The following is a 13608-nucleotide window of genomic DNA, read 5'->3' as shown; positions in this document are numbered from 1 at the left end:
CGTTGTGGCACAGCAGAAACAAATCCGACTAGGAACCATGAGATTGCGGGTTCAGTCCCTGGCCTTGCTCAGTGGATTAAGGATCCGGCATTGCCATGAGCTGTGGTGTAGGTCACGGATGTGGCTCGGATCCCGCATTGCTGTGGCTCTGGCATAGGCCAGCAGCAACAGCTCCGATTAGACCCCTAGCCTGGGAACCTCCATATGCCATGGGCACGGCCCTAAAAGGACAAAAGACAAAAACAACAACAACAAAAAACCCCCAACAAAAATGAACAAACAAAAAAGAGAGTATCTGGAGTTCCCTGGTGGCTTGACAGGTTAAGGATCCAGTGTTATCACTTTTGTGGCTTGGGTTGCTGCTGGGGTGCTGGTTCCATCTCTGACCCCAGAACTTTCCCATGCCATGGGTGCGGTCAAAAAGAAAAAAAAGACTATTTAGGAGGCTAAAGAATTTTTTTTTTTTTTTTTTTTTGGTCTTTTTGCCATTTCTTGGGCCGCTCCTGCGGCATATGGAGGTTCCCAGGCTAGGGGTCGAATCGGAGCTGAGCTGCCAGCCTACGCCAGAGCCACAGCAACGTGGGATCCCAGCCGCGTCTGCGACCTACACCACAGCTCACGGCAACGCCGGATCCTTAACCCACTGAGCAAGGCCAGGGGTCGAACCCGCAACCTCATGGTTCCTAGTTGGATTAGTTAACCACTGCTCCACGACGGGAACTCCGAGGAGGCCAAAGAAATATTATCAACATTTTGCATACTGCTGCCAGAACCGTTGGCTCCTGATTCTATAAAACAGAAACAAATATCATTTGAGAAGAAAAGCATCAAACTCAATTCACCTGTCCACCTGAAGATTTGCTAGAACAATTACTTGCTAAATTTTATTTCATCTTTATTGAAGCAAGAGGGGAAGAAACTGTGACTGAAGGTCCCACGCACACAAACAAATTGTGATGTACTCAGCCATAAAATTCATTTTGATCAGTTGGACGACACACCAGTTAATTCTACAGTTAATGAATATACATACATATTTGCATGGAGTCAGTGCCACACAAGACATGGCTGTTGTCTCTGCTTGTGCAGAAATTCATTGACTCAGCATCCTATATTGAATCCTTTTTGTGTGCAGGGTATCATTCTAAGCTCTGAGGACACCAGCAGAGTATATGCTCTCCTGAAGTCCTTTGTCCTCCTAAAGTTTGCCCTAGTGGCCATCGTGTTTTATCCTTTACTCACCAAAGGTAACAGGAATTAGATAAATGTTTTTCTTATCTGTTCTGTGTCCCTAAGGTCACAGCTTTGTTCTAGTTCCTAGTGGGCGTATTTTCAATAGATATTTTTAATCAATGTATTAATTAATTACTGTATTTATTTTTTGCCTTTTGTCTTTTAGGGCTGCCCTCTCGGCCTATGGAGGTTCCCAGGCTAGGGATCAAATTGGAGCTGTAGCCGAAGGCCTACACCACAGCCACAACCCCAGCAACGAGGGATCTGAACCACATCTGCGACCTACACCACAGCTCATGGCAACACCAGATCCTTAACCCACTGAGCGAGACCAGGGATTGATCCCGAGTCCTCATGGATGCTAGTTGGGTTTGCTAACGGCTGAGCCATAAGGGGAACTCCTCAATAGATATTTTTAGAAGATACCAGAAGAAAATAAAAGTGAGGTAACATTTGATAGAATAGGTAGTATATTCCTGGAACTGTGCTAGTAACCAGTAATGATAATGATCCAATCATGCTAATAATAGTAAATCAAGAAGGTCCTACCGAAAATAAATGGAAGGAACTGAAAGTAAAAGAGGCAGATATATGACTCTGATTGCAGTATTAGATACAAGTGAGCAGAGGACTGAGAGCAAAATCAGCAGCAGTTTAGAATGTCTACACATATTTTAGAGCATAGTTTTTAATGTTAGTGATATTTCTGCTACGTAACATTAACAACTTGCTTAACAAAGCAGTAACAGAAGGCCCTCGGGGAGTTACATATGCTATGGACTTTGAAGGTTTAGGGGACAGGCATTTAATTTTGGATTCTCAATATATGTTTTAATTGTTCTATGGTTATTAAAGGGAGGATAAAGCATGAGTAGATACAGAAAAAATATATATTCAATAAATACCCGCTACAAAGTATCAGATCAAAGAACACACAAAAATAGGTGCATTATTCTGATTCAGGTCCACTATTCTGATTCAATTTACTTATTAAAGGAAATGAAAACTTTTCAAAAAAAAAAAAAAAGAAAGAAAGAAAGGCTCAGAGGGAGAGGGAGCGGCGTGAAGGTGGAAGTGGGGGAGAAAGGAAGTCTTAACAAACATATGGCCAAGGAGAATTTCATAGTCCTTTCCTGAAAATGACGTCATTGGAAATATGCACCAGTAGTAGAAATAAATTCTATTACATGAAGACAATGTTCATTAGGCGATGAAAGTGACTTTCGCATTTCAATTGTATTGAAATGACTTAGGTAAGGCATGAGGTACAATCTTTGAAAGAGGGATGTTAAAACGTTAGAAGTCTGAACAATGCCTTCACAATCACAGGGCAGAAGCGATGCTGGAAACACATGAAATGCAACTTGTGTCGCTGGCATGAGGCGCGAAGGTATTGCGGCACCTGAGGATAAAGCAATCCCCAGAGTGCCACAACAATCACCAGTTACTGGATTAGAGCAGAGATGTGCACCTAGAAGGCAGGTTCTGAGGCTCCCAGACAGCACAGGACCAGAGGGTAACTAGAAAGTAAATCACACAGGTATAGATAATGTGTTAAAGGCAGAGGTGGGGTCAGCACTGTTAACCTAAAACTTGCAAAATCCGAGTCTGGAGGGCAATGCCCATTCTAGTATTGTCTAGGGCAGTGGCATTAAGGCTGTTTTTTAAAGCACTGCACTACACTTTATATCATGATCTAAGTTCTCGCTTAGTGTGGAGTGGAGTGGAAGTCCTGCATCCCAAGGTCGCCCAGGGAGGAGGCGGATACAGTATTCTAGACAGAAGAAGCAGCACCTACTGAAGATCCCGAGGGGAGGAAGAGCTGGGAAAATTAAGGCCACTGAGCAATGTAACGGGTAGTTCAAAAGGAGCTTGAAAAAAAAGCAGGGTTGCTCGGAGTTCCCCTCGTGGCGCAGCGGTTAACGAATCCGACTAGGAACCATGAGGTTGTGGGTTCGATTCTTGGCCTTGCTCAGAGGGTTAAGGATCCAGCGTTGCCTTGAGCTGTGGTGTAGGTTGCAGATGCGGCTCAGATCCCGTGTTGCTGTGGCTGTGGTGTAAGCCGGCGGCTACAGCTCCAATTTGACCCCTAGCCTGGGAACCTCCATATGCCCCAGGAGCGGCCCAAGAAATCGCAAAGAGACAAAAAAAAAAAAAAAAAAGAGAGAGGAAAAAAAAAAAAAAAAAAAAAGCAGGGTTGGGCACTGTGAGCTTGGGCGTGGTGTGCGGAGCCAGCTGTTGAGTCGGTGCCCAGCATGGGCCTCTCTGTTTAATGCGGGCTACTGTGAGAGTTTTTATTAAATCTCACCGGGGAAATCTGGCTCCCACCAAATCTGGGCCCTTTCTCCTGGGAGCTAGTTGTTCAACATTTATGAGCACACCTCTGTATACTGTAATGGACACTTAAAAATTGTTTTTGGGAGTTCCCGTCGTGGCGCAGTGGTTAACGAATCCGACTAGGAACCATGAGGTTTCGGGTTCGATCCCTGGCCTTGCTCAGTGGGTTATGGATCCAGCGTTGCCATGAGCTGTGGTGTGGGTCGCAGACATCGCTCGGATCCCGCATTGCTGTGGCTCTGGCGTAGGCCGTGGCTACAGCTCCAATTTGACCCCTAGCCTGGGAACCGCCATATGCCGCGGGAGCGGCCCAAGAAATGGCAAAAAGACAAAAAAAAAAAAAAAAAAAATTGTTTTTGGCTACAATTTAAAAAAAAATTGCCAAAGATCTGGTGGATGTTTCAAGAACCAACATGCTAATTATAGGGTGATATAGTAAAATTACACTAATAGTGTAAAAAATAATAAAGAGGTTTCACAGATGTTTATGTCATGACAGTTTTTCTCCCCTGCTTCATGCCTGGCTTTACCTTGGAAGGAAACTATAATGATAAATTAACTAAAAAGTGTTCAATGCATTTTCCTAAAATGGCAAAGCTGTTACTCAAATTTTTGGATCAACTTCTAACATTTCTTCTCATTTATTGGGCTTATGGTTTGGTTATTTAAAGGAAGAAATTGCAATGAAAAATTTTTTTCTCAGTTCTTAATCCATTTATTCCACATGCCAGGGCATTTTAGAAAAACTAAAGAAAAATTGTACTTTTATTACATCATTCTGTTTCAAACTACTATTAGTTTTATGACGCTATCAGCAATAAAGGACGTAACTACTGTATTTTATGCTATGGAATTAAATATGTTAAATCTTTAAAGCATAAAAAACCTCGGAGTTCCTGTCGTGGCACAGTGGTTAAAGAATCCGTCTAGAAACCAGGAGGTTGCGGGTTCGGTCCCTGGCCTTGCTCAGTGGGTTAAGGATCCAGTGTTGCTGTGAGCTGTGGCTCGGATCCCGCGTTGCTGTGGCTCTGGCATAGGCTGGCGGCTACAGCTCTGATTCAACCTCTAGCCTGGGAACCTCCATATGCCACGAGAGTGGCCCCAGAAATGGCAAAAAGACAAAAAGACAAAAAAAAAAAAAAAGCCTAAAAAACCTTTCTGCTAGTAAGTGAGTGATACATAAGCATTTCTGTTATTAGGAGAAAAGAGAAGAACTATTTTATAGCGCATCCGGGTTAAGAGGACATTTTTGTTCTGTTCCACTCCATTCTGTTTGGAGGCAATATGTTAGATTCTAAACTGCTTGATACAGTTGAGAGCATGTGTCATTGGTCAGAGAATTGAATGTATTAGGTAGTGTTAGCTTTTTGAACTAGAAAGTGCCGAATTATAAAATGAGAAAAACCAGCAAAGAAGAAATAATGTGTCAAAAGGTAGTTTAATTTAAAAGAAATTGAGATCTATACTCAATATTGCAAGGGAAAAGAATCTGAAAAAGAATATATATATGTATATAGAATTGAACCACTTTGCTATACATTTGAGACAAATACAACACTGTAAATCAACTATACTTCAAATTAAAAAATAAATTTATGAAGATTTTTTGAAGCTATAGGTACTCTGAATATAAGGGAAATGCAGCATACCTCTAGCACAAGAACTAAAAGAATTGGCTTCTATAGTTTGGGAGTAATAAAATATGTTTTTACCCTTCTATTTAGAAGCATTTATCTTGATAATGCCAGCACAAAAGTCTTTAAGTTAAGGTAATTCTTAACTTCTCATCCGGGAAGGTGGCAAGTTAAATGCCTTTTGGCAACTATTGCAGACAAATATTAGAGTTATGATCAATATAGCCAATAATTTTCAAATTTGACAATGATGTACAATTTTATGACTAAAATTGCCATATTTCATGAAATGAAAAATAAAATTATTCTCTACTTCATATAAAGAAAAATATTTTACATGGATTTAGGAAAGAGTAAGGCTATCTGGTCATTAAAATTTTTAAATTATATGTATTGAAACATGATATCTTTTCAGTTTATCTCAATTGCAATTTGTTCTATTTTCTAAGTTCTTCTCCTGTAATTACCTTGTGTAAACTGTAGATTAAAAGGAAAAAGGGTTCTACGTGCTTTGTGCCTCTGTGGAGAATGGTTTGGAGAGAGGCATGAGTAGATTTAGGGAGATGGTTAGGAGACTACTAACGTAAACCTAGGGAAGAAGACATGAGGGTTTGAATTAAGGTGGTGATAGAAATTCACAATCAGAAATGACATACAAAGTATCAAATCAAAGAAGTTAAAAAAAGTCTGAAATCACCGTTGGATATATGGGTAGGAACTCCTGATATCCCCCCCACCCCCGATTTAAAAAAACCCACTTATTTCATAGCTCTGTCTACTGAAAAAGCCTAGAAATATTGAGGGCTTAGGAGTTCCCTGGTGACCTAACAGTTAAGTATCTGGCATTTTCACTGCTGTGGCTTGGGTCACTACTGTGGCACAGGTTCAGTCCCTGGCCTGGGAACTTCCTCATGCCAAGAGCGGGGCAAAAAAAAGAAAAAAAAAAAAAAAGGAAGAGAGAGAGAGGTGAGAGAGGGAGAGGGCCTAGAAACAATTGACCATTCCCAATGCCCAGAATGATTCCTTCTTTGTGGTGTCATTAGCTTGGTCTATTTCTTGTTTTGTCCATAGACTGGAAGCGAGACACAAAGATTTAAGTTGATTCAGGTTAATTTTTTGGGGGGGGGCAAGGAACCTGCATAGATGTTGTTTTATACTTTATAATACATCACATCAAGAGGCACATAAATCAACATAATCTATAAGGTCGACTGGAGAATTTAGGTGGTTATGTCCTGATAAACGTTCCTTGATATCCTTCACCTAATTGCTTTAGCATACATTGATGACTGATGCCTGAATCACTTCATCATGTGCTACTAAATGGTGATTTTTCTTCCTTTTAAACATCTTTATTGAGGTGTAACTGACATACAATAAACTGCACATTTAAAAAATACAGAATCTGTTCAACATTTTATGCATATACACCCACGAAACCAACACCGTAATCAAATCAGTGAACATACCCATCACTCGAAGATTTGTTCTGCCTTTTTATATATTGGAAAATTTCTTTTCTTTTTTCTTTTCTTTTTCTTTTTTTTTCTTTTTAGGCTACACCCGAGGCATATGGAGGTTCCCAGGCTAGGAGTCAAATCAGAGCTACAGCTGCCAGCTTATGCCACAGCCACAGCCACACCAGATCTGAGCTGCATCGTGACCTACACCATCAGGGCAATGCCTGATCCTTAACCCACTGAGTGAGGCCAGGGATCGAATCCGCAACCTCCATGGTTCCTAGTCGGATTCGTTTCCGCGGTGCCACGATGGGAACTCCTGGAACATTTCATGATCAAAAGTTTTTACAAAAAGGAAACTATGAGGCAGATCAATCGGGCGTAGTAATTGAAGCTGGGGTTAGTGAGAAAAAGGTCTAGGAATGATTTGTAGGTTTGTAATACTAGCCACTAAATAGCTGCTGATATGAGCCATTTATTGAAATTGGGAACACTGGAGAAGAAAGCTGGTGAATTCAGTGTTGTGCATGTTACGTTTGAGGTCACAATGGGACATTCGGTAGAGATGTCAAGAAGGCAGGTGTTATGTTAAAGGACTCCAGCTTGGATTAGAGATAACGACTTGGGAATACTGGCATTTGGTAAGTGAAGCCAGGGAGCAGAAATGATCAAGAGTACGTTCAGAATGGAAAGACTTCAGGAGGAAAAGAAACTCTGAAAATTCTAATGTCTTATGATCAACTAGAAGAGGAGCAAGGGGGAAAATGATGAGTGTACAGTAACACAGAAGCCAAGGAAAAATAGGGCGGGAGTTCCCGTCGTGGTGCAGTGGTTAACGAATCCGACTAGCAACCATGAGGTTGTGGGTTCGATCCCTGGCCTTGCTCAGTGGGTTAAGGATCTGGCGTTGCTGTGAGCTGTGGTGTAGGTTGCAGACGTGGCTCAGATCCTGTGTGGCTGTGGCTCTGGCGTAGGCAGGTGGCTACAGCTCTGATTCAACCCCTAGCCTGGGAATCTCCATATGCCGAGGGAGTGGCCCAAGACATGGCAAAAAGACAAAAAAAAAAAAAAAAAAAAAAGAAAAATAGGGCAAGAGTGCTTATGCCGGGAAGTATATTCTTTGTAATAGTTTTACTTTTCACTTGCAACTGATACTTTATGATTTATACACCATATAAATCATGAAGTTTGGGCATATTCCTGAAAGATATTTCATCTTTAGTTCATTAATAGAATTACATGTCTGAGTCTGCAAGGCTGTGGATTGGACCATGGACTCTGTAAATCAACCCCAGGTAAACAATACCTTGGAGGAATTTCTTTTTTTTTTTTTTTTTTAAGGGCTGCACCTGTGGCATGTAGACATTCCCAGACCAGGGGTTCTAATTGTGGAATCTGAGCCACGTCTGTATTCTAAACCACTACATCATGGCAATGCTAAGGCCAGGTATCAAATCTGCATCCTCATGGATACTAGTCGGATAATTAACCTGCTGAGACACAATGCGAACTCCCCTTTGGAGGAATCTTGATAGCTTGGTAGGACGTCTTTCTTTGAAGCATTTACAGTACTATTTACTTTTTAAAATAAGACTTTAAAACTCTTTTCTTTGGCATATCATTAGCCTCTGAGGATCTTAAAATAAAAGGGACTTTGGCTCATTAATAGGAACTTTGGCTTCCCCTAAAGGTGGGAATCTTGCCTAAAACTTCCTGATGGTTATCCAACCACTGCTTGATAGGGGTGAGAGAAAGGGGAATCATTTAATGGGGACAGAGTACCAGAGGAAAACGTTTGAGAGACTGGTTGTACAACAACGTGAATACACTCAATATAATGGACTCTACCCTTAAAAATGAGTAGGTGGTAAATTTTATGTTAGGTGGTTTTTTTTACTGCAACTGCAAAAAAAAAAAAAATGTAGAAAAAGAAAAAGTGAAAGTCTGGTAATTTAGAGAGAAGGCAAGGTTGTAGTCATATTAAGAAACAAGCTAGTGGAGTTCCCGTCGTGGCTCAGTGGTTAATGAATCCAACTAGGAACCCTGAGGTTGTGGGTTTGATCCTTGGCCTTGCTCAGTGGGTTAAGGATCCGGCGTTGCCGTGAGCTGTGGTGTAGGCTGCAGACAAGGCTCAGATCCCTTTGTGTTGCTGTGACCCTGGCGTAGGCCGTCGGCTACAGCTCCAATTCAACCCCTAGCCTGGGAACCTCCATATACAGCTGGAGTGGCCATAGAAAAGGCAGAAAGACAAAAAGAAAAAGAAAAAAAAAAAAAAAAAGAAAAAAGAAACAAGCTAGAATAGGAGTTCTCTTGCGGTACAGTGGGTTAAGGATCCCATATTGTTACTGCAGTGGCTTGGGTTGGGTTTGATCCTTGATCCAGGAAATTCCACATACCATAGGCACAGCCAAAACAAACAAAAACAACCCCCAAAAACAAAAAGAGAAAGAAAGAATAAGCTAGAATAGATTCTATGATGTTAAAAAATCCTAATTTATAATATATATAAAAAGTTACATCATTGTATCTCATCTCTGCCCAAATTCATCAAATAAACATTTACGTCTTAAATTCGAGACAGAGTGCTTAATATTGAAGACCAAAAAATGCATAAGAAAAAATTCTTGCCTTCAAAGAAGCAATTATATGGTAAGGAGAAGTAGAGATAAAAGCACAGACGACATAATACAGATTATTATGGTAGACCAGATAGAACTTTCTGGAAGGAGTGGCATCTGAATTAGAAATTCACAAAGCTTTTATATCATAATCTAACTCTGAGGTTTATTAATGGTAAGACATGATAGAAAGAACTTTTTTTTTTAAAAGAGTAATTCATATCTAGAAATGAAAGAAAGAGGGAAAAAAATAGGGATTTGGAGGAAGTCTTCCTCATTTCTTTACCACTGTATTTTCTTTCTTCTTTCCTTCCTTCCTTTCTTTTTTTTCCTTTCTCTTTCTTTCTTTCTTTCTGTCTCTCTCTCTTTCTTTCTTTCTTTCTTTCTTTCTTTCTTTCTTTCTTTCTTTCTTTCTTTCTTTCTTTCTTTCTTTCTTTCTTTCTTTCTTTCTTTCTTTCTTTCTTTCTTTCCCTTCCTTCCTTCCTTCTCTTCCTTCCTTCCTTCTTTGTCTTTCCTAGGGCTGCACCCATGGCAATATAGAGGCTCCCAGGCTAGGGGTCTAATCAGAGCTGTAGTTGCTGGCCTACACCACAGCCATAGCAACGTGGTATCCGAGTGCATCTGCAACCTACACTGCAGCTTACGGCAATGCCGGATCCTTAACCCACTGAGTGAGGCCAGGGAATGAACCAGCATCCTCATGGATACTAGCCAGATTCTTTATCACTGAGCCACAGTGGGAACTCCCAACACTGTATTTTCTATTTAAAATTAGGTTAAATATTTCTGTGCTTTTGTCCACACCATTACTTTAACTTGGATAATCGGTATTCCTTTATATTAAAATATATACATATAACAAAGGGGGTTAACTGAACTAGATTATAAAATGCTTTTAGATTAATAACTAGAGTTGAAAATAAGACATTTTAGCATCTTAGAAGAAAACAAATTATGTATGTTAGTTTTTTTTTTTTTTTTTTTTTTTTTTGGTCTTTTTAGGGCCATACCTGCGGCACATGGAGGTTCCCAGGCTAGGGTCCAACTGGAGCTAAGCCGCCGGCCTATGCCACAGCCACAGCAACTCTGGATCCAAGCCAAGACTGTGGCCTATACCACAGCTCATGGCATCGCCGGATCCTTAACCCACTGAGCAAGCCCAGGGATCGAACCCGCAACCTCATGGTTCCTAGTTGGATTCGCTAACCACTGAGCCACGACAGGAGCTCCTGTAAGTTTAGTTTTAATGAATAAGGGTATCTGAATTTAAAATGCATGCCTGAGAAAGGCCATTTTCACAAACCTGTGTTGCAGAAAGTCATATATTAGATGTATTCAAATGAAATAAAAGGGAAGGATGATTAGAGTTTTTAGGCCAACAGTAGATTTATAAGTATATATTATTATCAAAGGCTTTTTCTGTTCTCTCACACTCAGCTAACAGCTTACGACATTGTAAACTTCCAAAGAACACAGTGATGAGGAAGATTCTTTCATATCTACAATGATAACCATGGATATCATTGATATTGTTATATTGATTCTTCATTAGGAGGTGGGGGGTGACCTTTCACCCCAAGGGACAGAGAGAGTTTTGATTGTCACAGCTGCGGGGAGGGGGTGTGCTACTGGCATCTAGAGCGCAGAGATGGGGATAAACATCCCACAAGGCAAAAAACTGCCCCCCACTCCCAGCCTGAATTCAAGAATTATCCAGCCTCTATGTCAACAGTGGTTGAGAACATACTACATAAAAAAACATATTCTTTTCCATTTCTTTTTTTCCTTGCACCTCTCGTCTTTTGAGTAACTCTTGAAGGAGAAATGGAGCATATTTTATGACAAGAAAAAGAGAAAATACGACTGAGTTTTTCTTACTGACTAAGAATTTGGTCCATGCTGCATCTGAAGCAGCATTGTTTTGACCAACGTCAAGAGTCTTTTGACAAGACACTTTCCACCAAATTTTTACTTGACCAATGGAATAACAGACTTTGTACCAGATTTTATTGATTAATTAAAATATGAAATATAAGAAAAAACAGAGCCTGAAGAAAGAATCAGCAATTTATATCCATTTACATCATATCTGACCACCATTACTGGGCATTGGAAGTGCTTTCTCGTAGACTTCACAAATGATTATTAATTTAAAAACTGAAAGGTGTCTTGGTATTTGTGTTATGACATTTAAACTCAAAATTTATACAGTTAGAGAAATACCAATAATAACAACTAACCAAAATATAAGCCACACATTTAAAATGCCTTGGAGAATTATGAAAGCTCCAAAATGTAAATCACAGAGTATACAGTATTTATTTTATAACAAAATAGATAAAACCAAATATATTTTTATTATGATGATAAAATTTGTCAATTTAACATTCAGGTAAAATAAAATTTTAAGTTAGCTATTCAAAAATTGCCAAAGACATGATTGAGATAAACTTTCTGTTCATCAGAAAAAGAACTTCAGGAATGAATAAAGATACAGCAAATCTGTCCAAAACACTAGGTCTTCATCTTTTGTGTCTTAGACCACTCAGGAGCTTCTTTTTTGGTCTGTTAAAAAAAATAATAATATAAAATAAAATAAAGAAAAAGAAAAGAAAAAATTAAGTAAAATGCTTATAAAGGAAGACAAGAGAAGCAATTCAGAGAACTAAGTATCTATATACATTGGGCCTTTTCATGTAAAATTATAGTAAATAATTGCTTTTTGTAATTCAGAAGTATACTTAAAGGCAGAGATTTTGTCTTTTGTCTCCTGTCTGGTATGTCTACAGAAAAAATACACAGCTGCGTTTTCTAGCTTAAAGCCTTTATATTTAATATATTCTACAGATATGGGTATTTTATGAACTGATTCTACTTTCAAAGAAAATTATTAGAAAAATCAAGGATACAGCTTCTCTTTAGTTGTCTTAGCTATCTAGAGATAGATAGCCCATTCACTCAATAGATAATTTAGTAAAGAATTTCTAGATGCAAATCATTGTGCTTCGGGCATTCTGAATCGCTGTTTACCAGAGTACTTCTTGGGTGTACTGCTCAATCATTTCAGTCCCAAAGAGCCTGGGTATACGGAGTTGTAACAGAAAAGCAGGGGAGGTGGGTTATTATAGAATAAAGCACTCGGAATTCTCTATATAAGGTACTGATTCCAATCAAAACATCTTCATTTATATAATACATCAAATTTGCATCACTCCTTTCCCACTTCCATCTTCTTGAAACTGTGAAGAACCACATCCTTACATATATGCACATGCATGTACACTGGCATATAGATAAGTATAATAACATACACGCTTATAATTTTTATATGCTATAGCTGATGCAGAAAATATTAGGAGTGTCGTCAGTGATCAGCTCCTCTTGATCTCAGCGATGCCCTCGTCCAGCTTCGATCACCACCAAATAACACAGTAGACCCCCCATCCCTCCTCCAACCCTACCTGTATACCATAGGTCTAACTTGAGCTACGAGTACTTTCACGTTATGGTCCCCAAAGGCAACGGAAGTTTCACTGTGTCAAAACGAACTCCCTGAATCCTGCATATCCTCTGTCTTGGTGAACGGTACCATACTTTGTTCAGCCATCTAAACCAAAAATGTTTGATTGCTTTTCATCTTAGATTTCTCCTTCTTTTCACTTGCTTCATCAGTTCTAAACAGTTCCCAACATTGGTTGACATAACTTTGAAACTCCTTATTCTACTTTGATCTTGACCCTAAAAAACTTACCTCGTCCCTCTCATCATTCCCGGCTTCATTCCTGCAAGTATTTCCTAAATCTGATGTGGCTTTCTCTTCTATTCTGTTCATCACCCGCAGTCCTTCCAAGCTTATCTCTCTAAAATGCAATCTGCATTAAAATACTTTCATAGTTTTTCTTTAATAGAAAGTCCAGAGTCCTCAGTATAAAGGTGAAAGAAGCTTCCAGGGTAAAATAAGGAAACCACAGGGAAAAGCCAAGCGCTATCTTCCAAGAGAATTCAAAGGTGACAGAGGTTAACCAAATCCAAAAGAAACCAAAGTACAAATCAGAATGCTAGTTTATCTGTCAGAGAAGGAGTAGGTTTCATTTTGAGAAACTGTGATCTACACTAGGTCACAGTGTAAACTGGTTAACTGGTTCCTTCCTTCCTTCCTTTCTTTCTCTCTCTCTTTTTCTTCCTTCCTTTCTTTCTTTGTCTTTTTTTGCCATTTCTTGGGCTGCTCCAGGGGCATATGGAGGTTCCCAGGCTAGGGGTCTAATGGGAGCTGTAGCCACCGGCCTACGCCAGAGCCACAGCAACGCGGGATCCGAGTGGTGTCTG

General features: G+C 39.7%; 1 protein-coding gene across 3 annotated transcripts in view; it reads right to left on the bottom strand.

Moving 5' to 3' along the window:
* The window catches only part of PIBF1 (progesterone immunomodulatory binding factor 1), a 286663-nt gene that overhangs the window by 18539 nt on the left and 254516 nt on the right, over positions 1-13608 (bottom strand). For 2 of the 3 annotated variants that reach the window (XM_021065660.1, XM_021065661.1), the window contains exon 18: positions 11268-11847. The exons of the other annotated variant lie outside the window; for it this stretch is intronic. In XM_021065660.1, the coding sequence (XP_020921319.1) occupies positions 11797-11847 (51 nt within the window). In that variant the 3' untranslated portion in view covers positions 11268-11796. Of the gene's footprint in view, positions 1-11267; positions 11848-13608 lie in introns of those variants that run through there. 3 annotated transcript variants of the gene reach the window in all.

Source organism: Sus scrofa, chromosome 11, assembly GCF_000003025.6.
Source record: "Sus scrofa isolate TJ Tabasco breed Duroc chromosome 11, Sscrofa11.1, whole genome shotgun sequence".
Lineage (NCBI taxonomy): Eukaryota > Metazoa > Chordata > Mammalia > Artiodactyla > Suidae > Sus > Sus scrofa.
The sequence above is the reverse complement of the archived record's forward strand: the minus strand, read 5'-3'. Positions and strand labels throughout refer to the sequence as shown.